Source organism: Brassica napus, assembly GCF_020379485.1.
Source record: "Brassica napus cultivar Da-Ae chromosome A2 unlocalized genomic scaffold, Da-Ae chrA02_Random_22, whole genome shotgun sequence".
Taxonomy (NCBI): domain Eukaryota; kingdom Viridiplantae; phylum Streptophyta; class Magnoliopsida; order Brassicales; family Brassicaceae; genus Brassica; species Brassica napus.
In genome coordinates, this window is record NW_026013942.1 from 14,008 (window position 1) to 35,675 (window position 21,668).

At 31.9% G+C, this 21,668-nt stretch overlaps 3 protein-coding genes and 1 pseudogene across 3 annotated transcripts; 2 read left to right on the plus strand and 2 right to left on the minus strand.

Moving 5' to 3' along the window:
* The first annotated feature begins 6,145 nt into the window (after window positions 1–6,145).
* Window positions 6,146–9,781, plus strand: LOC106396492 (transcription factor MYB88). Its single transcript, XM_013836896.3, has 11 exons — window positions 6,146–6,312; window positions 6,586–6,809; window positions 6,926–6,972; window positions 7,062–7,118; window positions 7,204–7,276; window positions 7,348–7,403; window positions 7,505–7,690; window positions 7,778–7,956; window positions 8,068–8,201; window positions 8,293–8,784; window positions 8,862–9,781. The coding sequence occupies exons 2-11, from the start codon at window positions 6,714–6,716 to the stop codon at window positions 8,970–8,972; spliced, it is 1,431 nt and encodes a 476-aa protein (XP_013692350.1). The 5' UTR covers window positions 6,146–6,312; window positions 6,586–6,713; the 3' UTR covers window positions 8,973–9,781.
* Window positions 9,782–10,135: 354 nt separating this feature from the next.
* On the minus strand, window positions 10,136–12,677 carry LOC125593995 (UDP-galactose/UDP-glucose transporter 1). Its single transcript, XM_048770330.1, has 6 exons — window positions 12,208–12,677; window positions 11,450–11,547; window positions 11,230–11,360; window positions 11,120–11,150; window positions 10,931–11,034; window positions 10,136–10,854 (listed from the first exon to the last, which is right to left on the minus strand). The coding sequence occupies exons 1-6, from the start codon at window positions 12,309–12,311 to the stop codon at window positions 10,324–10,326; spliced, it is 999 nt and encodes a 332-aa protein (XP_048626287.1). The 5' UTR covers window positions 12,312–12,677; the 3' UTR covers window positions 10,136–10,323.
* A 4,521-nt stretch (window positions 12,678–17,198) lies between these two features.
* On the plus strand, window positions 17,199–19,664 carry LOC106396471 (probable serine/threonine-protein kinase PBL3). The gene is given in 6 exon segments (XM_013836871.3): window positions 17,199–17,437; window positions 17,571–17,908; window positions 17,985–18,120; window positions 18,203–18,339; window positions 18,431–18,554; window positions 18,847–19,664. Coding segments are annotated over 6 exon segments (1,515 nt in total). The 5' UTR covers window positions 17,199–17,370; the 3' UTR covers window positions 19,560–19,664.
* Window positions 19,665–20,032: 368 nt separating this feature from the next.
* On the minus strand, window positions 20,033–21,629 carry LOC125593994 (annotated as a pseudogene).
* Between the last annotated feature and the right edge of the window lie 39 nt (window positions 21,630–21,668).

Consider the following 21,668-nt stretch of genomic DNA (forward strand, 5'->3'; position numbering starts at 1 on the left):
AGATCCCATAGTCGAGTAATACTGAAAACGAAGAAAAGTTTTAAACCTACTTTTATTCCTGATTTAAAGAGATTATTACGAAGAACTAAATTATTTGATTACACATCTATTTTCATTTCATCTATTTAACAAACGTAGTACGTTGTCTTTCCAGACATAACATATTTCGTATATTTCTATCAAAATTTTGACATATGAAAATTAATAAATCATTTTATTTTAAAATAATATAAATGAACTAAACAATTATAATCACTAAACCATAAACTCAAGTGTTAAGGTATTTGAAAAGTGGTAACTAACTTATGGTATTTCTAGCAATTTCACAAATAAAAATAAGAAAATGTAAATAGAATATTTATCTTATAAATGCATATAAATACATATCAAATGGTTAAAAATGAATTAAAAAATGATGAATTTGTGAAAATGCAATAAATATAAGAAAGTAAAAGTTCTATATATAACGAGTTATAAACTAATGCTTCTATATAAAAATAATAATAATCAGAAAACAGATATATGAAGTATTAGTCTCAAATAATCTGAACAAATAATAATATCTACCTATACACATAAGTTTGAAGAAGAAACTTAATATTGTTTTTTCTTGTCAAAGATTGTCTTTAACTTTGGTTACTAGATTTTGATCCGCGCTTAGAAAGCGCGGATTTTGTTTGTTTCTCATTTATTAATCGAAAACTGATTTTACAAAATACTATTATTTTTGTTTCGAACCATAACAATTGAGTTTTTAGGTTTTTTCTCTTTAAAATATGGTATTTGTTCGAAATATGGTAGTTGTTCTATAATAATGTTTGAGTTTTAAGATTTGTTTTCATATCCGACTTAGATTCATGGTTGAACCTATAGACCCGATACATTGTATGTAATCCGGTTCAGATTTAATAAAAATTAGATAATTAAAAATCCAATATAACCAGGTAAAAAACCCAAAAACTCACTATTAGTCTGCGATCTGATACCATTGATCCGATAAAACACAAAGTATCTGATAGTATTTAAAAAAAATTGATTAAATTACTCATAATTTTTAATATTACATAAATTAGTGATTCCTTAGAATTTGATGAAATTTTATTATGTTATCCAAATAAAAAATGATAATATAAAAAATCTTATTGATATGACAATATTAGTTTATTTTCGTTATTAATAACCTATTATATGTTTGTGTCTTTATTATAGATTTAAAATTTGATTTTAAGATAGTTTTTAAAATATTGTTGAACACTCGTAATTGTCATATCAATATTATGTATACAATAACATTATACATGGAAAAATGATATTCAAATATGTATATGATATATGGTATATGATATATGATTTTGGTTTGTATTGAAAATCTGTATAATATTCAAATGATCTATTTTGAATATTGATATTTATATTTAAGAAAATAAATATAATATTTTCATGTTCGTTAATTTATTTATAGTTTATAATATATTTATACTTATATTAAATTTAAAGTTAGTATATCTTTTATATATATATATATATATACTCATTATTTATAGATCCATTTAGGTGTATATGTAGGCCCAAAACCAAAAGACTTAAATGCCGTTAATGAATTTTATTAATTTCTTGTAAAAGTAAGGGTGTTTTTGAGAAAAAATACAATTTTCATTAAGGATATAATTTGAGAATGATCATGTTTTAATGGTATTAATATGAGTCTAGAGTCTTTTTGTAATTTTTGTAGTTCTTTTTAAGTGTAACCTGTTGTTTAGGTTTAAGTCACCCCTTGTTTGGGTTCATGTCTCCTTGTTATGGGTTCTAGGATCTCACCCTTGTATGTTCTACAAGTTTTATTAATCAAAATCAGATGGAAAAGAAAAGTTTGAAGAAGAAACAAACACATATGTACGCGTGCTTCATATACATATAGCCTATATGATATAGGACGACAAGTTTGTTCAATATGTCCCACGTTACATGCATCATCATCCCACCACCATTTAAATGAATTTATATCTACCATTTTCTAGTAGAATACAAAAATAGAATGGAATATAAGATAATTAAACTATAAAATATGATTGATTATAAAGTGTCTCTCATATGGTACATGAGATCAGTTTTTTTCCCTTTTTTCTATGTCAAATAGATTAGAAAGGCTTTATAACCCTGTCCTAAAATTCATATAACATATAATGTTATAATCCTAATTTGTACGTCAAATTGTAGTTTCTTTACAGACAAAATCTTAAAACACAACCTAAATTTGTACTGTCAACCTACAAACACACTTCCGACAAGAAGTGTATAGACAATATATAGTATATTAGTATAGGCAGAATTATAGTATAGGCAGAATTATAGTAATTCAGATATAATTTTATTTTTTTGATCAAGTAATTAAGATATAATTTAAAAGCATTAATCATATTTACTTTGCAAAACTAAAGTAAGTGATTTGTCAGAGACTCAGAGTGCTTCGCTGTTTATAAATAAGCCGTTGGTTTCCAAACATGACGCGCTAAGGTCTCACGCGTACCTGAACCCTTATGGTCAAAGTTTGAACTAACTGATCCCAACTAATTATTTAGTTTTAACTTTTACGTCTTAGCTAAAAGTGAGATTAGTTTATCTTATGACATGTGATTACCCATAGGAAAGTATATATAAGTCCGATTCAAGAAAATATATTTACATTTCATTCTTTTGAACTGTTTTACGTAACAACGGTTAGTTGTCAAAAAAAAAGTAACACCGGTTTGAAGTGACGTATAAAAGCAACTAGGTGTTTTTCTACACCATGTGCAGTAATTTTTTTTTAAATCTAACTTATATTTACTCAAAAATTTTATTAAATATTATAGATTTTACTATTTTCTTACTAATATTTAATAGAGATTTGATATATATTAAATCATTTTGTATAAAACTAATAAAAATGATATAAAATTGTATAATTATCAAAAATTTAGCCTAAACGATATTTATAAAATTTGTAGATATATAAGAAACTAATAATCTTACGATTAGATATTTAAATTTTTAAAAACTATAGAAATTTTTGAAAACTTTAGTAATACAAATTGTATAATTATACAAAAATAATAATATTTCGAAATTTAAAATGTTATATATGAATATATTTATTTTATAGATGATGTATGAGTTATTACTATATTTTAAAAAAGTTTGCCAAAAAGAAAAATCAATATTGAATGTAATATATGAATTATTACCATATTCTAATAAGTTTGCCAAAAATATAAATCAACATTAAATGAAATTATTCATCTTATATTTTTCTGTAAGCCATGTCATCAATTTCAGTAGCCATGTCATATTTGTTTTGTGAAATTGATTGTAGAGAGGACATGTGGCAAAATCACTTCGCAAATATAGTCTAGGAGATTCTAACCCTTTTGGATTTTTTTTTCCAAACATCATTTTAGAGTAAAATTTTTTCCAACTTAATTCTATTTTCAACTCTAAAATATAATAATGGTTAGGATTACTCCATCTCTATTTATGAGTATTTTTTAAATTTTAAATATTTTTATTTCATACTTTTTTCTCATTCTATTTAATATTTAATATTTAAAATAATACAATACATGAAAATATGATTTAAGAAAATATTTAATAATTTTAAATAAAAATACATAAACTAATAAAAATACCAAAAATAAACATAAAAATATAAAATAAATAAAATAAATGATTTAATAATCTAGTAAATCATTTTTGGAACCATCAAAATCAGCGAAATATTGTCCAAGCGATAAAAATGACAGATTCAAAAAGATATTTTGCTCAATTTTGGAATTCAAAGATAAAAAAAAACTCATTATTCATTATAAAATGTATTAGTTGACATGTTCATTATTGAACCAAAATATGCTATCTTATATATATTTATGATTATTGTACTTTTTAATAATAAATGTTTAATTTAAATAAATTATATTTTATGGAAGTTTTGTAAACATAAATTAGTTGGGGTTGATTGATAATTTTTTATAAGTATAAGATATTACTAACAATTATTAATTAAACAAAAATATAATTATTTTGAAATATTTTTTACAGTAAAAATGAAGTAATACATTAGAGTAAACCCCAATTCTATTTTAGTGTTACACCATTTTAAAGTAAAAAAAATGAAGTAATACATTGGAGATGCTCCAAGTCCAAGTAATAATTACCAAAAAGGAGGGTTTAAGTTCGGTTAATTGAATTGAAGCAGCTCTTTTGCATGATCTTTTTTTTTTAAGTTACAGCTAGAGGAAACAAATTTAATTAAGTCTTACAAAGAATTTGAAAGCCAAAACCAACGGTTGCTAGTTGTGTCACGTAAAATTGTCCTCTACTCACTGCTTTTTCTTCTTCTTTTTTTGGTTCACCGTTCTATACTCTTTTAACAAAACAACAAGAACAACATGGTCAATCTCCTTGCAATAATTGTTCAATTTTTTTTGTTAAAAAATAATTGTTCAATATTGCCTCACAAATCTTAGGACATTCGGTTAGAAGTAATTTCGTATTTTTTAAATCTTCTTTTAGAAAACAAAAACAAAACCCAAACCAAATCACCATCTAAGAGAATCATGAAATAAACACAAGTTTAATCTTCTTTAAAAAATATATATTTCATTAATATTAATCAACTCTAATAAAGAGGATCATAAGTTCATAACAGTTTTTACATAGTAGTCCATATGGTCCAATGGACTGTAGAAGCCAAAGCTTCAACTCCAACGAACACTAGCAGCGACCAAATCAAATGTTTCCGTGACTTCTCTAAGTCGCGATGTCATGACCAGCCCTTCGATTTGTGCACGGTAAACTATTAGTGATAACTGATAAGCCACATCCCCACAGAGTAGTCTCGCGTTCTCAAACACTGACACCAACAAAGAACCAACTCTCAAAAATCTAGCTCTGTATACTACAAGCATTTCGCTGTCGATCAAATCCTGAAGCCCACACACATCTCCATTTCAATCCAGTCAAGAGGAGCTACAATTCAGAGAGGGAGAGTAGAATTGGTAACCGTCTCCCCAAAGAGTTATATCGTCGTCGAAACCACCTCACAACATTCAGTCCAAGCACCTAACCTTGATGACTGACTTGCGGAGTCTCTGGAAACCTCACCACCGTCCTCAAGCAGCGACGACACTCTCCTATAGATCCATGGCGTTAGAAAATTTATCTGAAGTTCAAAAAGAAAAAGACACACTGCCGCTAAATCCTACAAACCACAACTATTTATGTTCGATATCAAAAAAAGAAGAGACAAATGAGGAGGGAAAGATGAAGCCTTATCATGGTCCGACAAGACACCAGAGACCAGAAAAAGCATCTTTCCAAACGATTATTCGATAGAAAGAAACGAGAGAGAAAAAAACATTGAGCCTGAAGAATACACCTCTCTCGAACATAATTTTAATCTTAACATTTAAATATTAAAAGTTTAAATTCAACTCATACTAGAATTGTATCAAATCAAGCCAAATTTTTTCTTGCACTATGTCAAACAAGTGTTATCATCAGTTTATATTTCAAACTAAATACTTGTATCACCAAAAGATTAAACACAATTAAGTAGAAAATAAGAGTAAAAAAAAATGAAAACAGTATTCTAGACACTAATTTATCGCTTGAAGATCACGAATCAAACCATGTGCACTATTCAAATGCAAACACTTTGAAATATTCTTTTTGTAATTAAAAAAATTAGAGAACCATAAAAGTAATCATATTCCCCCACACACTACTATAGACAATGAAATCACCACGTTCCGTTGTGTGTAACTTAAGGCAAGTTTTGAATGTATCAGACTCTCTTGTATTTTTATGGATGTGGTAATTACAAAGAAAAAAAATCGAAATAAAAGAAAAATAAAGTTTATTTTTATTTTTTATTTTATTAAAAAAAAGTCTTTACATTTTTACCAAAAAAAAGAAAAAAGAAAAATAAAGTCGTTAAAAATAAATAAAAACATGAATGGGTGGAGGAGACACATGGATTTCAGCGTTATTTTTCAAACTTCCTTTCATACCCGCGCACTAGCCCCCCCCATCCATAGACGTTGCCCCTTTATTTTATTTTTAATAATTTTATTTATTTTCATTAAATTCCCAAAATCATTGAAAATATAATCTACAGAGAGAGAGAAAGAGAGAGATGAGAGTTCAAAAAGAAGAGTCATGTGACGGAGAGAAAGAGATCAAATTTTCATTTGTTTCCAAATAACAGTGAAGGTTACTAAAGGAAACCAATGCTCATGATTCATGAATCCTGACTGATAACCAAAGAACCAAAAGGTGATTCTTTTATATTTCAATTTTAGGAAAAAAATCTCAACTTTTGTTATTTTCTCTCTTTCTAAAAAAACAACCCTTTTCGTTTTTTTTTGTTTGAAACTCAACCGTTGTGAAAAGAAAAAAAACTTACGAATCAAGACGATTCTGTGAGGGTTTTAAAAGCACGAGTGATGAATATATAAGTAGTCCCTTTCTAAAGTGATTTTTTTGATTATTATTAGTATTTGTTTTTTGTTTTTCCTGGAAAAAAAGTTTGGATTTTTATTTTTCCAGATAAGAAAAAAAGTTGGGAGGGGTCGTCTCGTCGCTGTGGGTTTTATAATAAAGGGAGAAGGAGCGTCCAAGAATAGACAAAGAATATTAACAGAGGGAGAGCGTCAGAGAGAGAAAAATATATTACAATGGAAGAGACAACGAAGAAGAAGAATAAGATCGTTATTAACGAAGAAGATGATTCCAAAAAGAAGGAGCGTCATTTTGTTACCTGGTCTCAACAGGTCTCTTCCCCTTTCTCTCTCTCTCTCTATTCTCTATTCTCTATATAAATAATAATGAATCTCTGTTTCATTGCTCTGTCTAGTCTCTGAGATGGGTTTTGCTTTGAGTTTTGCAGGAGGATGATATTCTCAGACAGCAAATCACTTTAAATGGAACTCAAAAGTTAGTCTCTTTTCTTTCTTACAGTTTCTCGGACAAAGTTTTCTGTTTTATTGATTCTGATGTTGTTGTTGTGTTGATTGGTTTCTCAGTTGGGCGATCATTGCATCTAAGTTTACTGATAAGAGCACAAGGCAGTGTAGAAGAAGGTCTGGTTTAAAACTCTGATCAAGATGATTGTTTCTGGTGTTTTTTTTTTTTTTTAAATCGGATCATGGGGTTTTGGTTTTGCAGATGGTATACATACTTAAACTCTGATTTCAAGAGAGGTGGTTGGACTCCTGAAGAAGATACTCTTTTGTGTGAGGTTAGACAAGACATCTTTCTTTTAATCCCATAAGAGTTTGTGTCTGATCTTTCTGTGTTTTGGTTTTTTAGGCACAGAGACTGTTTGGGAACAGATGGACTGAGATTGCAAAAGTGGTCTCAGGCAGGTATATATCTATTAGAGAACATAAAGAAAAGCTTTTTATGAATCAAGTTATGAAAATGAAAGTATAGATGGTAAAATGTTCTTCTCTTGTTTGTTGTGTAGAACTGATAATGCAGTGAAGAACAGGTTCACAACACTGTGCAAGAAGAGAGCTAAGTATGAAGCCATGGCTAAAGAGAATAGTATTGCTTGTTCTGTGAACTCAAACAACAAGAGAGTCCTGTTCCCAGATGGTGTTACTGCACCCTGCAAAGTCGAAAGTGAATCTCCTATTGCTAAGAAAACCAGGTGAGAAACTTGTTTTGGGTTTTCTCTTTTGGATTCATAGAAGAAAGCAAGCTTTGAATTGTGGATTGACTATGCTCTATATTTCAGGAGAAGTCACATTCCAGACCTTAAAGAGATCACTAACTATGGGGATAGATCACATATAAAGGTTCATTCAAGTGTGAATCAGCAAGTAAGACCTCCATTTTCGGTACTACCCCACAATGCCACAAGTGTTGGTAGCACGGAGGAGCAGAATCAAACAGACAATGTGAAAGAAAATGACGGTAAACAACTCTGCCCAAATCTATTCTTTATGTTGTTGTTGCTTATCCTGTAATGAGAGCATTAGTAAAGATGCAGCATAGTAAGTTAATTGTGTGTTTCTGGGTATATAGGTAACCAAGAAGTGTTTCTTAAGAAGGATGATCCAAAGGTAACAAACTTGATGCAACAAGCTGAGCTTCTCAGTTCATTGGCGCATAAAGTAAACTCAGACAACACTGAACAAAGCATGGAGAATGCATGGAAGGTAACTAACTATGCGGTTTTGCAATGATTAGGAAACACTTTTCAAGAGGCTGTTTAACAAAAATGTTGTTGTTGGTGCTACTAATGTGCAGGTCCTGCAGGATTTCTTGAATAAAAGCAAAGAGAATGATATATTCCGTTATGGACTTCCGGAGATGGATTTCCAGCTTGAGGAGGAGTTCAAGGATCTTGTTGAAGATTTGAGGAGTAGTAATGAAGCTAGTCAAGTATCTTATAGGCAACCTGATCTCCATGATTCACCAGCAAGCTCTGAGAATAGCTCAGGATCAACTGTAATGCCGCACCCTTCTGGTGATAAGACCCAACAGCAACCAATGTCTTCTGATACTCAGACAATATCTCAGAAGCAAAGTGTCGTGGAGGTACTACAGGATCAAGGGATTGTGTCTGATGCAACTGTGGAACAAGTGGGTTTACTCTCAACTTGTCATGATGATATCCTAAAGAACTGTAATGAGATTGTGCCCATGTCTGGTGAAGAAGAGTTTAACTCGCCTGTTCAAGTCACTCCACTGTTCAGATCTCTAGCAGCAGGCATCCCAAGCCCTCAATTCTCTGAAAGTGTAAGTAAGCTTGCACCGAATCATTTGAATTGGTATAGTTTTATAGGAATGGAACTGACTGATCTGTGTCACTGCAGGAGAGGAGCTTTCTTCTAAAAACACTGGGTGTGGAGTCCCCATATCCATGTCCGAGTGCTAATCCTTCACAACCACCTCCTTGCAAAAGAGTCCTTCTTGATAGTTTGTAAACCAAACCAACCCAACCAGAAAAAAAAAACGAACCTAAAACCGCAGTTGTGTCCTCATGGAGTTGGACATAACATGCATTTCTTCTCTTTTTGCTTAGAAATTTCTTCATAGGTTTTGCAGCCATATCGGCCTGAAAAAGTTTTAGTGAAGCGGGCGTGCCATGATCTGCATTTTTCCCCCTCAGTGGTCTAGACTCCATTGAATGTTAAAGGTAACATTTCTAAGTCTAGACCAATCTCAGAAACTGAGTTTCTCTCTCAGATACTCAGCATTCAACTCATTCAGAGAGTTTCTTCTCATACTTAAAAAAGGCTTCAAGTATGAGTGTTTCTTCAGTTTATAGTTCGTGTGTCTAAGAAAAAAGAAAGATTCTTTGGTTTCATCTCCCCCTCTTTTAGGGTCAAACCCAGATACATAATCTGGGTCTTTGCCTCCCCCATGAATTCTTAATTTGTTGTGTTCTTGATTCTCTGTACAGAAGAAACCTATATAGTAACAACTTCAGAGAGGCATGTCGCCTTTCTATATACAGTAATGATTAGAAAAAAAACAGACAGAAGAAGAATAAGAAAAGATAAGCCAAGACTAGCATAAGGTTTTGGAGAAGAAGAAAAAAAAAACTTTGCTTTCAATTCATTTTCTTTCTGTAGTGTAACTTCTCATAGGTGTGAGAAGTTCTCATAGATGTGAGAAGAAGAAAAACAGAAAAATATATTTTTTGTTTCCCCTTTGTTTCCTTCTCAGAAGATTCATATGATTTGTAAAGAGATGATTATATGGGTGGAAATGATTTGATTTTGGTGTGACATATACTATCTTTTATTATTGTTTTTATAAACTTACCTGCTATGCTTTCATGTTCTTCTCCTCCTTCCGTGGCTGCATGTAGTTGCAGAAACAAAGCTTCAAAATGAAGAGGGTTCTTAGTTGAATCTGGATCTGCTTCTCTTTAAAATGGCAAGAGTTAAGTATGTTAGTTAGTGGAAGACAAAACGTAATCATCACTTTCTACCTTTTTTAGTTTGAAAACTTTCAACCGCTCTTATTTATTAGTCCTCTTCTAAACCGGTTTTCAGTTTGTAATCAATGTTTTCAAGACAACCATACTAGTCGAACCGACCAAGAATTTAAGTCATATATTTGGATCGCAAAAGTTAAGTCATATTTGAATCATCATTACTATTACCTCTCTGCTAATCACTAGTTTTACAGTTGACTAATCTGGTTTGAGACTGTTTCGGTTGGTTAAACATAAACAGCTAAAAGGAAAAAAAAAATCTAAAAACTCAGTTTAGAGATATGAGAAAAGGTAACAGAGCCCATACACATTGTGTGTTTTCGCTCTTTTGTTCAACTCTTTTGCTTCTTCTTCTCCACTCTTTTCGACTTGCTCCATTTAAGGAAAATCTGATAAGACAAACCACCAAACACCATCGAAACACATCCCCATTGCTTCAGCGACAATGGATTCCCGCTCATCACCGACGACACAACGATGCTAACGAACTTCCTTGTCGTCGTTATGGTCGTGTTAGCTAGTGACCCGAAGTTACTTATCGTCATAAATATGAAGTTTTGTCCCACCGCACCGCATAGACAGTATTTCAGAATGTCCCATGCCGCTTCAGGGTGTTGCTTACAGAACTGATATGCTTCGAATCCCATCCCTTGTGGTAACCCAAACATGTAGACCATGTTGTATATTGTCCCCCATAGATTCATCCCCAGCATTATGTCCCAAGCTTCTGTTTTCGGGTACCTTGAGGCAATGGAGTCTTGGGTGGCGTTTGTGAATCCGTCAAAGGCGAGGTTTAAGAAGCAAAGTGCGTAGCCTAAGGGTGCATTTGGATGAGCTAGCTTGCTGATTGTCTTAGAGCTTGTCTGAAAAGAAACAAAATATATCATAAGCTTACAAATATGCTGTGATCAAAGCTTTTGGATGAGATAATTTGCATACCTTAAGAAGAGCAAACACAGCTACTCCTCCCGCGACAAGAAAGGTGCAAATGTATTCAGGGAAAGTGTATCTTATTCCATAAACCAAAGTTCCCATCAGCATAACTGCATCATGGTAAAAGAGTTTCATACTAATCATTTCGAGATAACAATGGTTTACATTTGAAAACTATAGATAGAGATACCTTACCTGGAATCATTTTTGAAGATTTTGCTAAGACCTGCACGAAACAAGATCATAACTTAACCCAACGCTTACCCTAAGTAGTTAAAATCCATAATCTGAAGGATAAAAGATACCTGAGCTGGATAACTGATGTACTTCAAAGCTTCAATCCCCATGGCAGGACCAATGGTATTAGTAATGCCGGCACTCCAATACGTCCACCATGGTGCACCACCGTTACCAGTGTTTGACCAAAGCTTAATCACTGGACCAAAAATCAGATTTAAATTTCAGTTCCATTTGTCTGTATTCCATGATAAATGAGATAGAGATGGGATTGGACAAAATGCTCACTAATAAAAGACCAGACCAAGCAGACTACACTTTGCGCCAAGTTCAAGAATGCAAGGTGCTCGAACCTCTTCTCATCTGGACCAAATCTCTTCGTGGACCTAATCAGTAAACGAATTTTATTTTAGTCCATGGACCAATAACAAGTTTGATGTCGCTATGTCTCTATAACTTCCAACCACAGGTTTCAGACGATGATTATTATTATTATTTTTGAATGACTAGGAGGTTCTAGGTTCGTAGGCGCGTACATCTCTTATGGTGAACTCAGACAATGTTAAATTAACTCTCATCTGATTAAAAAAACAATCCCTCCCAACGAGACCTGAACATGTGACCTCTTTAGACTCTTATAAGTTAATTCAGGAGTTTTAGCGATTAAGCTAACTCCTCCTTTTAATTAAATCTTTAACCACGCGTCTGTAATCGGGTGGTCAAAGCGTTCCGTGGATCCCAGGAGACCGAGTTCGAATCCGCACCACACCAGATTTCCACACGCGTAGCCACCGGAGCTTTCACATTCTCCACGGAAAACTAGACGTTTCTGCAGCTAATAATACGTCTCTAGAAACTCCAAACAAAGATTTCGAATACAATTGCATATGCATACAGATTAAGAACAACCTACTGCATGAGCTATATCTATACGAGAATCGTTGCACTAGGCTACATCACGCTCGTAGCACCGATCAAATGACGATTGGAAACAATGAAGCTGACGAGAATCGGATCCGATGTGAAGAGAGAGGGATTCCACTTACAGAGTTTCCTGAAGAACGCCTTGGTAGATGTAGGCGGACCAGATTCCGGAGATGCACAGCGCCAGCAGCAGAATTCGCCGGAATCCAGATCCATTCGCCTCCATCACCCTCAGGGAAACGCCTCCGCACCGCCGATTATTCCTCCGGCGACCGAGATGTTTGTTTTGGACGAATTTTTTATTATTTGTTACAAAAGGCGCGAAAATAGACGTCGATGCTCCACGTGGAGGTTAGACACTGGACTGGTGATCTCGCTTTACGCTTCTGATTGGGTAAGATGACGCGTAAAACACTTTTGGGGTTCAGCTTGCGAAATGGTCTCCGTGTCTGAGGTTGAAAGGGAAACTACACACCGTTTGTTTGCTATTATAACCACACGTTGCCTCGAAAGTTTACAACATGTTAGGAAGTTTCGGTGGCTGGCTGCTTTGTTGACCAGAGTGGGTTACAATCATTGGGGGCCATTTGATATTTTGATTTTTCATATATCAAATTTTCTACGAGTTGTAACAGAAATTTTCATGGGAGAAATGAGACAATGGTTGATGATATTGATACATAAATATTTTATGAATGTTTATAAAATATTGAATAATGTTTATCAAAACAAAGGTGATAAGATATACTTTTACGTAAAGGAAGATATGATATATGGTTGACAAATAAAGTATGGTTGAAAGCTTAAAATATGATAACAACACATCAATAATGTGGCTGAATATATATATTTTATTATATAAAGTTTGGTTCTTCAAAGTTGTTAATTAACATGATCGCGACACATAATAATTATATATTTAAGATTGTGACATGTGATAATCAATCTCATAATTAAAAATATATATACTAAGATATTAACAAAACCGAATTTCATTAAAATTTTTATTATATATATTATTTAACTAGGTATTTTGCCCGTGATGCGGGCTTAAACATTTTCATAAATTTTTAAAAAGTTCTTTGTACACTATATTCATTACTAAAATAAATCTTAAAATAACTCAATATTATATTTTTAATTATATAATTAAAAACTTTTATTTGATTAATATTTAGTTATATAATTTATGATTTTAACGTTTTACTAATATATTTTTTCAGATAATAATACAGTATATATGTATAAATTATCTTCTTTTTTTTAATTATATTTTTAGATTTCGGATAATTCAATATTCTATTTTTAGTTATATAATAAATAATTTTATTTAATTAATATTTAGTTGTATGACTTATGTTTTTAACTTTTTACTAAAAGATTTTTTTTCAAATAATAATACAATATATACATAAATTATCTCTTTTTTAAATTATATTTTCAGATTTGGATAATTCTTACTATTATTAATATTAATAAATTATCTAATCAAATCAATTAAAATTTTGTTTTTGTTTTTATTTTTTTAATTTATTTATACATTTTATTCATTAAAGGTATAAACGATATTAACCACTCTAACTTTGAACGTGAAAGCTTGATTCCAAAAATTTATTTTATTTGATTAATATTTAATTATATAATTTATGTTTTAAAAGTTTTACTAAAATACTTTTTCAGATAACAATACAATATATATATAGAGAAATTATCTTTTTAATTATATTTTAGATTTTGGATGATTCAATATTTTATTTTATATAATTAAGAATTTTATTTGATTAATATTTTGTTATATAATTTATGTTTTTAATTTTTTACTAAAAGACTTTTTCAGAGAACAATACAATATATACATAAATTATCACTTTCTTAAATTATATTTTCATATTTTGGATAATTCTTACTATTATTAATATTAATCAATATGTAATCAAATCAATTAAAATTTCGTTTTTATTTTTTAATTTAGTTATGAATTTTATTCATTAAAGGTATAAACAGTATTAACCACTCTAACTTTTAACGTGAGAGCTCGAATCCAAAAATTTACTTCGCAAATAATAGAATAGATAGTAATTTTCCTTTTTTTAATCCTAATAAAAAGATTATTTCAAAAGATTATTTGATAATAATTTGTTTCTAATATTGTGACATATGTTTAAATATATAATGATTAAAATATATATATAATAAGATAATAAAAACGAATTTTGAAAAATCTACTTTTAAAAATTATTTAATAGTAAAAACGATTTATGAAAAATATTTAGTAGTAATGTTTTTAGAAATTTTTTTTTTTCAAAATCCTAGAATAGATATGAAAAATTTATTTAATATAATTTTTATTTTCTAAATTTTTAAAAAAAATATAATTGTAAAATATTATATTGAGTTTGGTTCTTTAAAGTTGTTAATTAATATGATTGTGACACATGGTAGTTATATATATAGAAATGTGATATGTGTTAAACTATATCATAATCAAAAATATATATACTAAAATAATAAAAACGATTTTTCTTAAAGTTTAATTATAAATATTATTTAATAGTCTTATTATTATTATTACTATTATTATTATTATTGTTATTATTATTTTTTGTTATAATGTTTGTTTTACAAGATAGTAAAGATAGAGAATTATAAAAGATAAACATTAAATTTTAAGAAAAAAATGTTAAACAAAAATGAATTGTAAAACCCTATAAGTACAATAAATTATTTAATAAAAACATGAAGAAAAACTAAATTTAAAATAAATAATATTACTTTTAAAAGCATAATTAATTTTTTTTTGTAAAAGTACTCTTATTATTTTCTTATAAGTAAATATCTTTCCTTTTTAATAGATAATTGTATGTTATAAAATTATAACAAAAAATAGCTACAAATATTTTACATCTATATTTTTAAACAAAAAATAGCTTACACATATTTTTACATAACACAATATTATTTACATGAAAAGTATTTTCTAAGTATTTTCTTTTAATTTCTTGATACAACTCAACTTTTTATTATCCTTATTACATCTTATTATGCTAGCATAATTTTTTATTTTGATGTTATTGTCGTACATGAGTATGTGTGAATATGATAAATATGTGTTTGTATGTATAGGACAAAATATATAAATAATTAAACATAATTTTTCTACTAAAAATAAAATAGTTGTATAAAAATCTAAAAAAAATAAAATAATTAATTTCCTTTTTAAAAGTCTAAATAAAATAAAAACGTAAAAGTAATCTTATTTTTCTTATAATTAACTAACTTTAATTTTTAATAATTTTGTGTTAAAAATATAAACTAAAATTAACTTCAAATATTTCACTTGATATGATTGTGATATGTATCAATTAAAAATAGATTGATACTGTATCAATAAATTAACTTCTATTATGTGAAAATAACTTCTCCTTTTCCATTAAGAATTTTTCCTTTTTTAAAAAAAAACGTGGCCAGAGAGAATTGTAAAATTTTATTTAATAGTAATTTTTACTTCAAAATTTTTCCTTTTTACTTTTTTTTTTTTGGATTATATTCAGTTTGAATATTTATGTATAGTATTTTCTCTAATCCTTAATATAAAGTTTATAACAATTCATATGTGCACCATGATTATAAAATACAAATATTAAGTTGAACTTATGTGTGAAAATGAGTTTTAGTTATAAAAACAATCATAATACTATAATAAATGATTTTTTATTTTATGGTTTTTATTAAATTATAACATTAAACAAAATCCATTGCAGGAGATTGAAATAGTCAAAAGATAACTATTCACATACATTTTGTCGTGTTACTAATGACATGATTCGTATTTTTTCTTCAACAATCACAAATTTTATTGTCTAATAGCTTTGTTAGAACTATTCAGAGGACAATATAAGAAACTTATATTACATATTGATATGTAATTATGTAAACATCAAGTTATATATGAATAATTGTAAAGTAGTACTAACAGATGTTATAAAATCAAAGGTGATAAGATGCTTTTGTTTCAAGGCAAAGAAGATAATATTGTTGACAAATGAAAGAAAGGTTGGACTCATAAAATATGACAATAAATAAATACTGCTATGCACTCATAAATAGTATAAATTACATATACGTACTTTTATTCATAATTAATAGATATATTATGATATGGTTGACAAATAAATAGTATTGAAGAGTTTCAAATAGTCAAAAGTTTACTATTCACATACTTTCTGTCGTGTTCCCATTCACATGCTTCGTAGTTAAAACCTCTTGTGATTGATATAATTCATACCAATCACTTGGTGATATCATATATCAAGTTGCTTTTAATGTTATACAATTGCCGACAAAAAAAGGACTACAATATCGTTCGACCTTACTCGTAATATGTTGCCAACCACGTACACCTGTCTAACAAACGAAAAAAGAAACTAATTTGAGAATTTATGAGAACGAAACTATTCTGAATAACTAACCATTTAGTCTCTTGTTTTGTACAACAAGAAGCAAAACTATTATTGAATTACGATTTGTGTTATTTTATACATTCAGAATTCTAGGATATTTTAAAATGTTCCACAATTATTCACACGTGTCAAGGTGTAATACGGACAAAAAAGCTCTTGTATGTGTCGGTCCAAAACGCAATGTGAATAGAGAGGAATGTGTTGGGTCAATGCATGGAATAAAGTCTAGATAACACTTGAAATTAAAATATCACAAAAGCGTGTTAACCACCTCTCTTTTCATTAAAACCTTTCGTGCCCTATTTGAATATATACTAAATTAAGCCCAAGGTTTATCTGAAAACTCATTCGAATCTTTTACCAAAATTAATCAGTCAGTGATGGAAAATCATTTTTAGATTTGATGCACATCTTTAGGAGTTTTGCTTTAGCTTAAAGGTAAATGTAATAAAGCAAAGACTTTACAATCTGACGTGGACTTGCTGACGCAAGCAAATACGCAGCCAGCTTTAGACCAAACTGTCCCTTCTCGACGTTTAAAATCCACGGCATAAACCATATAGATTCGCAGAATCTAAGGGTGTAGTAGTCATTTAACGATAAAAGCCAAGGACCACGGCGACCAAAGCATAAGGGTAGAATCGTAATTACAGAAAAACCCCCCCACCACCATGACTTTTGTATGAATGGTGTGCTGTGCTTCTCTGTGTTCTTTCAGAATCTCACGTTCCTTCTTCTCTCACTATAACGATCTCAATTACTCTTTTGAATCTGTTCATTGTATAGAGAAAGAACCAACAAAGAGTTAAGCTTTGTCTTGAGAAAATGGGTAATTGTTTGGATTCATCAGCTAAAGTGGAAAGTAGCAGCCACAGTCCTCATGCTAATTCTGGTAACTTTCTTTATCTTCTCCATAGCTCATAAAGTTTCTTCCTTTCCTTCTGGGTTTTAGTGCCAAAGTTGTTCTTCTTGTTTGGAATGTCCAAAGATGGAACCTTTCATAAATGATCCATCTCTAATTTAAGGTTCATCAGGGTCAAGAGTTTCTAGCAAGACAAGCCGTTCCACTGTCCCTTCAAGCTTAAGCATAAACTCTTACAGCAGTTTAGAGTCTTTACCCACACCGAGAACAGAAGGAGAGATCTTGTCGTCCCCAAATCTCAAAGCTTTCACCTTTAGCGAACTCAAGAGCGCTACCAGAAACTTTCGACCTGATAGTCTTCTTGGTGAAGGAGGTTTTGGTTACGTCTTCAAAGGATGGATCGATGGAACTACTTTAACCGCTTCCAAACCCGGTTCTGGTATCGTTGTGGCCGTTAAGAAGCTCAAAACTGAAGGGTTTCAAGGTCACAAGGAGTAGCTGGTGAGCAACTTTTGCCTCTCCTCTCTTAATCTTTGTTTTGATCATGAGATTGTGTTGTGACATTGTTTTGTTTCAGACTGAAGTGAACTATCTTGGTCAGCTTAGTCACCCAAACCTTGTCAAACTAGTTGGGTACTGCGTAGAGGGTGAAGACAGGTTACTGGTGTACGAGTTCATGCCAAAAGGAAGCTTGGAGAATCATCTCTTTAGACGTAATGTCAACAACATCTTTGGTTCTTTTAAACCGTGTTTTGTTATCTCCCCGTTAAATGATTTTTCCTTTTGGTATTGCAGGTGGTGCGCAGCCACTAACATGGGCTATAAGGATGAAAGTTGCTATAGGAGCAGCTAAAGGACTTACTTTTCTTCACGACGCTAAATCGCAAGTGATTTACAGAGACTTTAAAGCTGCTAACATTCTACTAGACGCGGTAATAACACTGATTATCAAGCTCTCTATTCAACACCTTATCACTTCATTTCTGATCAAAACCTCTAATATTATTGATCTTTTAATCACAGGAATTCAACTCTAAACTTTCAGACTTTGGTCTAGCCAAAGCAGGTCCTACTGGTGACAGGACACATGTGTCCACACAAGTCATGGGTACTCACGGATATGCAGCACCTGAATATGTAGCCACAGGTGAGAAAAACTTTGGCCTTAGCTTATAAACTTTTAGCATGTGCTTCAATAGCTTTAGCCTTTGTAAGGTTCTGGCCTCTGGGCAAAGCCGGATGAAACATTCGCCTAGAGCCTCCTTAATTCTTTTGAAGAAAATAACATCGACATAGGCTCCCAAATTTGTAAAACAAAAAGCCCCCAAATTTATAAAAATAATTTTTTTTATTGAAATCTTTACTAAGTCGCCTACTGCCCCTAAAATCTCAGGGCCGGTCATGTCCTTTGTGGCTTATACCTTGACTTTCATGTGCAGGTCGATTAACAGCTAAGAGTGACGTATACAGTTTCGGTGTGGTACTACTGGAACTACTCTCAGGACGAAGAGCAGTGGACAAATCTAAAGTAGGAGTGGAGCAGAGTCTAGTGGACTGGGCAACGCCGTATCTTGGCGACAAGAGAAAGCTTTTTCGAATAATGGACACGAGATTAGGAGGTCAATATCCTCAGAAAGGAGCATACACAGCTGCTAGTCTTGCATTGCAGTGCTTAAACCCTGATGCAAAACTCAGACCGAAAATGTCTGAAGTTTTGGCCAAACTTGATCAGCTTGAATCAACAACCACTACCAAGCCTGGAGGTAATAGGCAAGCTCAGATTGATTCTCCAAGAGGTAGTAGTACTGGGGTTGGAGCCAGACAAGGCCAGATTATTTCTCCTGGAGGTAGTGGAACCAGACTAGGGCAGATTGATTCTCCAAGAGGTAGTAATGGTGCTGGAACCAGACAAGGCCAGATTGATTCTCCAAGAGGTAGTAATGGTGCTGGAACCAGACAAGGCCAGATTGATTCTCCAAGAGGTAGTAATGGTGCTGGAACCAGACAGGGCCAGATTGATTCTCCTAGAGGTAGTAACGGATCTGTTGTGCAGAAATCTCCAAGGAGGTATAGTTATGATCGGCCTCTCTTGCACTTAACTCCAATTGCTTCTCCTTTGCCTTCTCACAATCAATCTCCTCGTGTAAGATAGTATCACTGTAATAACTTTTCTGTTGTAATTTATTTTCTCTTTTTTTTTTTCCTGTTGTAATTTGTACTTGTTTTGTTTGTAATATAATTCATTTTGTTCACACTACTTGGATTCGGTGTTGTTTAGGCATAAGCATTTTGAAAATTTTTGTCTAGTTTTTGGTGTTCAAATTTGTTAATTGTTTGACCAAAAAAAAAATATTTGCTAATTTATCTATTCTTATTAGAGCTGAAACTTTGATCAACATATTAACAACAAAAATTAAAGAAATAATTTTGTTGTTACAATATAGTTATCCTTGGCTCAGCCACATAAGATTTGAACTAGAAAACTTTGGTGCAGTTTTACTTCAGACAAATTTCAGTTTGGCTTATAAAAAGTTCAGTTTAGCTAATGATTATACAGTCTACCTTTTCTTGTTTTACAATTAAAAAGGCGAAATTCATGAACAAACTGTAAATGATTAAGAGAAGCATTATAAAGAACTATTTACTAAAACCCTTTTTTTTGTTTGTGAAGACAAAGCATCTGAGAGAAATCTAAAGGGACCATGTCAAAGACTCACCACACCAAACCGAAGTAAACACACGCAAAAAACATAGAAACAAAACAGTTAAAACAGATAAAAAAAGGTTTCAGAGCTTTCTTTTTTTCAACAGTGTAAGATGATCAGGATGACTCTTTGCATTGCTTTCTCTATTTGCCTCAAAAGAAATTCACCGTTTCCACTCAGCTTTCGCCGATTTATCTGAAATAAACATTGAGCAAAATGGGTTTAAGAGGTTTGAAACTTTCAAGAGGCTTGTGTATAAAAAAAACTTTAAACTTCTTACCACCACCAATATCCCTGGAGGACGAAAAAGATCTGTCACTGTTCATCGATCCTTTAGCTGAAGCTATGAGAAGTCTGTGAGCTCTTGGGGACATTGTGTTCAGCTTACCATTGGCTGCAGCAGGAGGAAGAGAGTGGCGTCTAGTTATTCCATTTTTCTCTAGCTTCTCTTGACCACCAATCCTTGGAGACCCTTGTCCTCCTCTTACTCTTGCCTTTGCAGATGCAGTTGGAGCCATGTAGCTTGGGATCTTTCTCCCGCTATGTGTAAGCCCTTCTTCTTGATGATGATTCTCAATCTTTGCAGGCAGAGATGCTCTTCTATCGCTTGCCTTTGTGTCATTTCCATTCTCAGAGCTTATCTGCACGTCTGGCTCTTGAATCTCTTCTTCAGCTTTGTCATTTCTCTCTTCGGTTTTGAGTTCATCTTGCTCCAGAACCGATGGGTTCTCATCTTTATCGAGATCAGCTTCTTTACAAACTGTTTCAGTGCTGTCTTTCATCTTTTCTTCTTCAGGAGTATCAACAGCAGGAGGTGAAACCTCGTAATCAGGCGATTCTTTCTGCACTGAATCTGCAATCTCTTTCTTCTTCTCAGCAGATTTGCGAGTAGGTTTCTCTAGCCCATTGGAAACTGAAGACTTTCTGAGACTAACTCTAGGCTTCTCCTCCTTAACCTCCAATGAAGAAGACACTTCCTTTACAGCGCTTGTACTTTTTCTCGAGTTCTGCTTAGACTTATTATCATTCTCGGTTCTTGAAACCTCTTTACCAAGCGTGGAAGCCTTCCTCACATTTCTCTTAGGCTTCTTTTTCAGCTGTAGAACGGCTACTAGAGCTACTTCCAGTGTTTAAACCACCGGGTGGTTTCTTGATACCTTTCTTCAGTTTCCCTTGTCTGCTTCAACTGCTTGAAAACTTCGCTTCTTTGTCTGAGATTTCGCAACAAAGCTCTTAACCCACCAATGGACCAGGAGCCCAAACCTGCAACAGCGTCCAGCGCTCAAGCCACACCTTGGCTGAGTTAGGATCTTCAGGACCATACTGAATCTTCAGAGGCAATGCCTTTGGCGACGAAACTAGGAGCTGAAAAAAGTCAAGGAAGCAAATAAGTAAGAGAGTGTTACATAATTGCATAGCAATTGTTGTTGTTAGTTACCTTATCAATCATGGAGAGCTTTGTGGGATTCTCAAGCCATCTGTAAGTGTGCTTCCTGCAAAGTTTCAGGATTCTCAGGTTCCTATCAAACAAAAGAGAATACAACTTTGAAATCGAG

Coding starts and splice junctions, on each gene's coding strand:
- LOC106396492 (XM_013836896.3), top strand. CDS start 6,714: ATGGAAGAGACAACGAAGAAGAAGAATAAGATCGTTATTAACGAAGAA. Junction 7,277..7,347: donor AAGATACTCTTTTGTGTGAG/GTTAGACAAGAC, acceptor TTGGTTTTTTAG/GCACAGAGACTGTTTGGGAA. Junction 8,785..8,861: donor GCCCTCAATTCTCTGAAAGT/GTAAGTAAGCTT, acceptor GTGTCACTGCAG/GAGAGGAGCTTTCTTCTAAA.
- LOC125593995 (XM_048770330.1), bottom strand. CDS start 12,311: ATGGAGGCGAATGGATCTGGATTCCGGCGAATTCTGCTGCTGGCGCTG. Junction 11,361..11,449: donor CTTGGTCTGGTCTTTTATTA/GTGAGCATTTTG, acceptor TTTTTGGTCCAG/TGATTAAGCTTTGGTCAAAC. Junction 11,151..11,229: donor ACATCAGTTATCCAGCTCAG/GTATCTTTTATC, acceptor TGTTTCGTGCAG/GTCTTAGCAAAATCTTCAAA.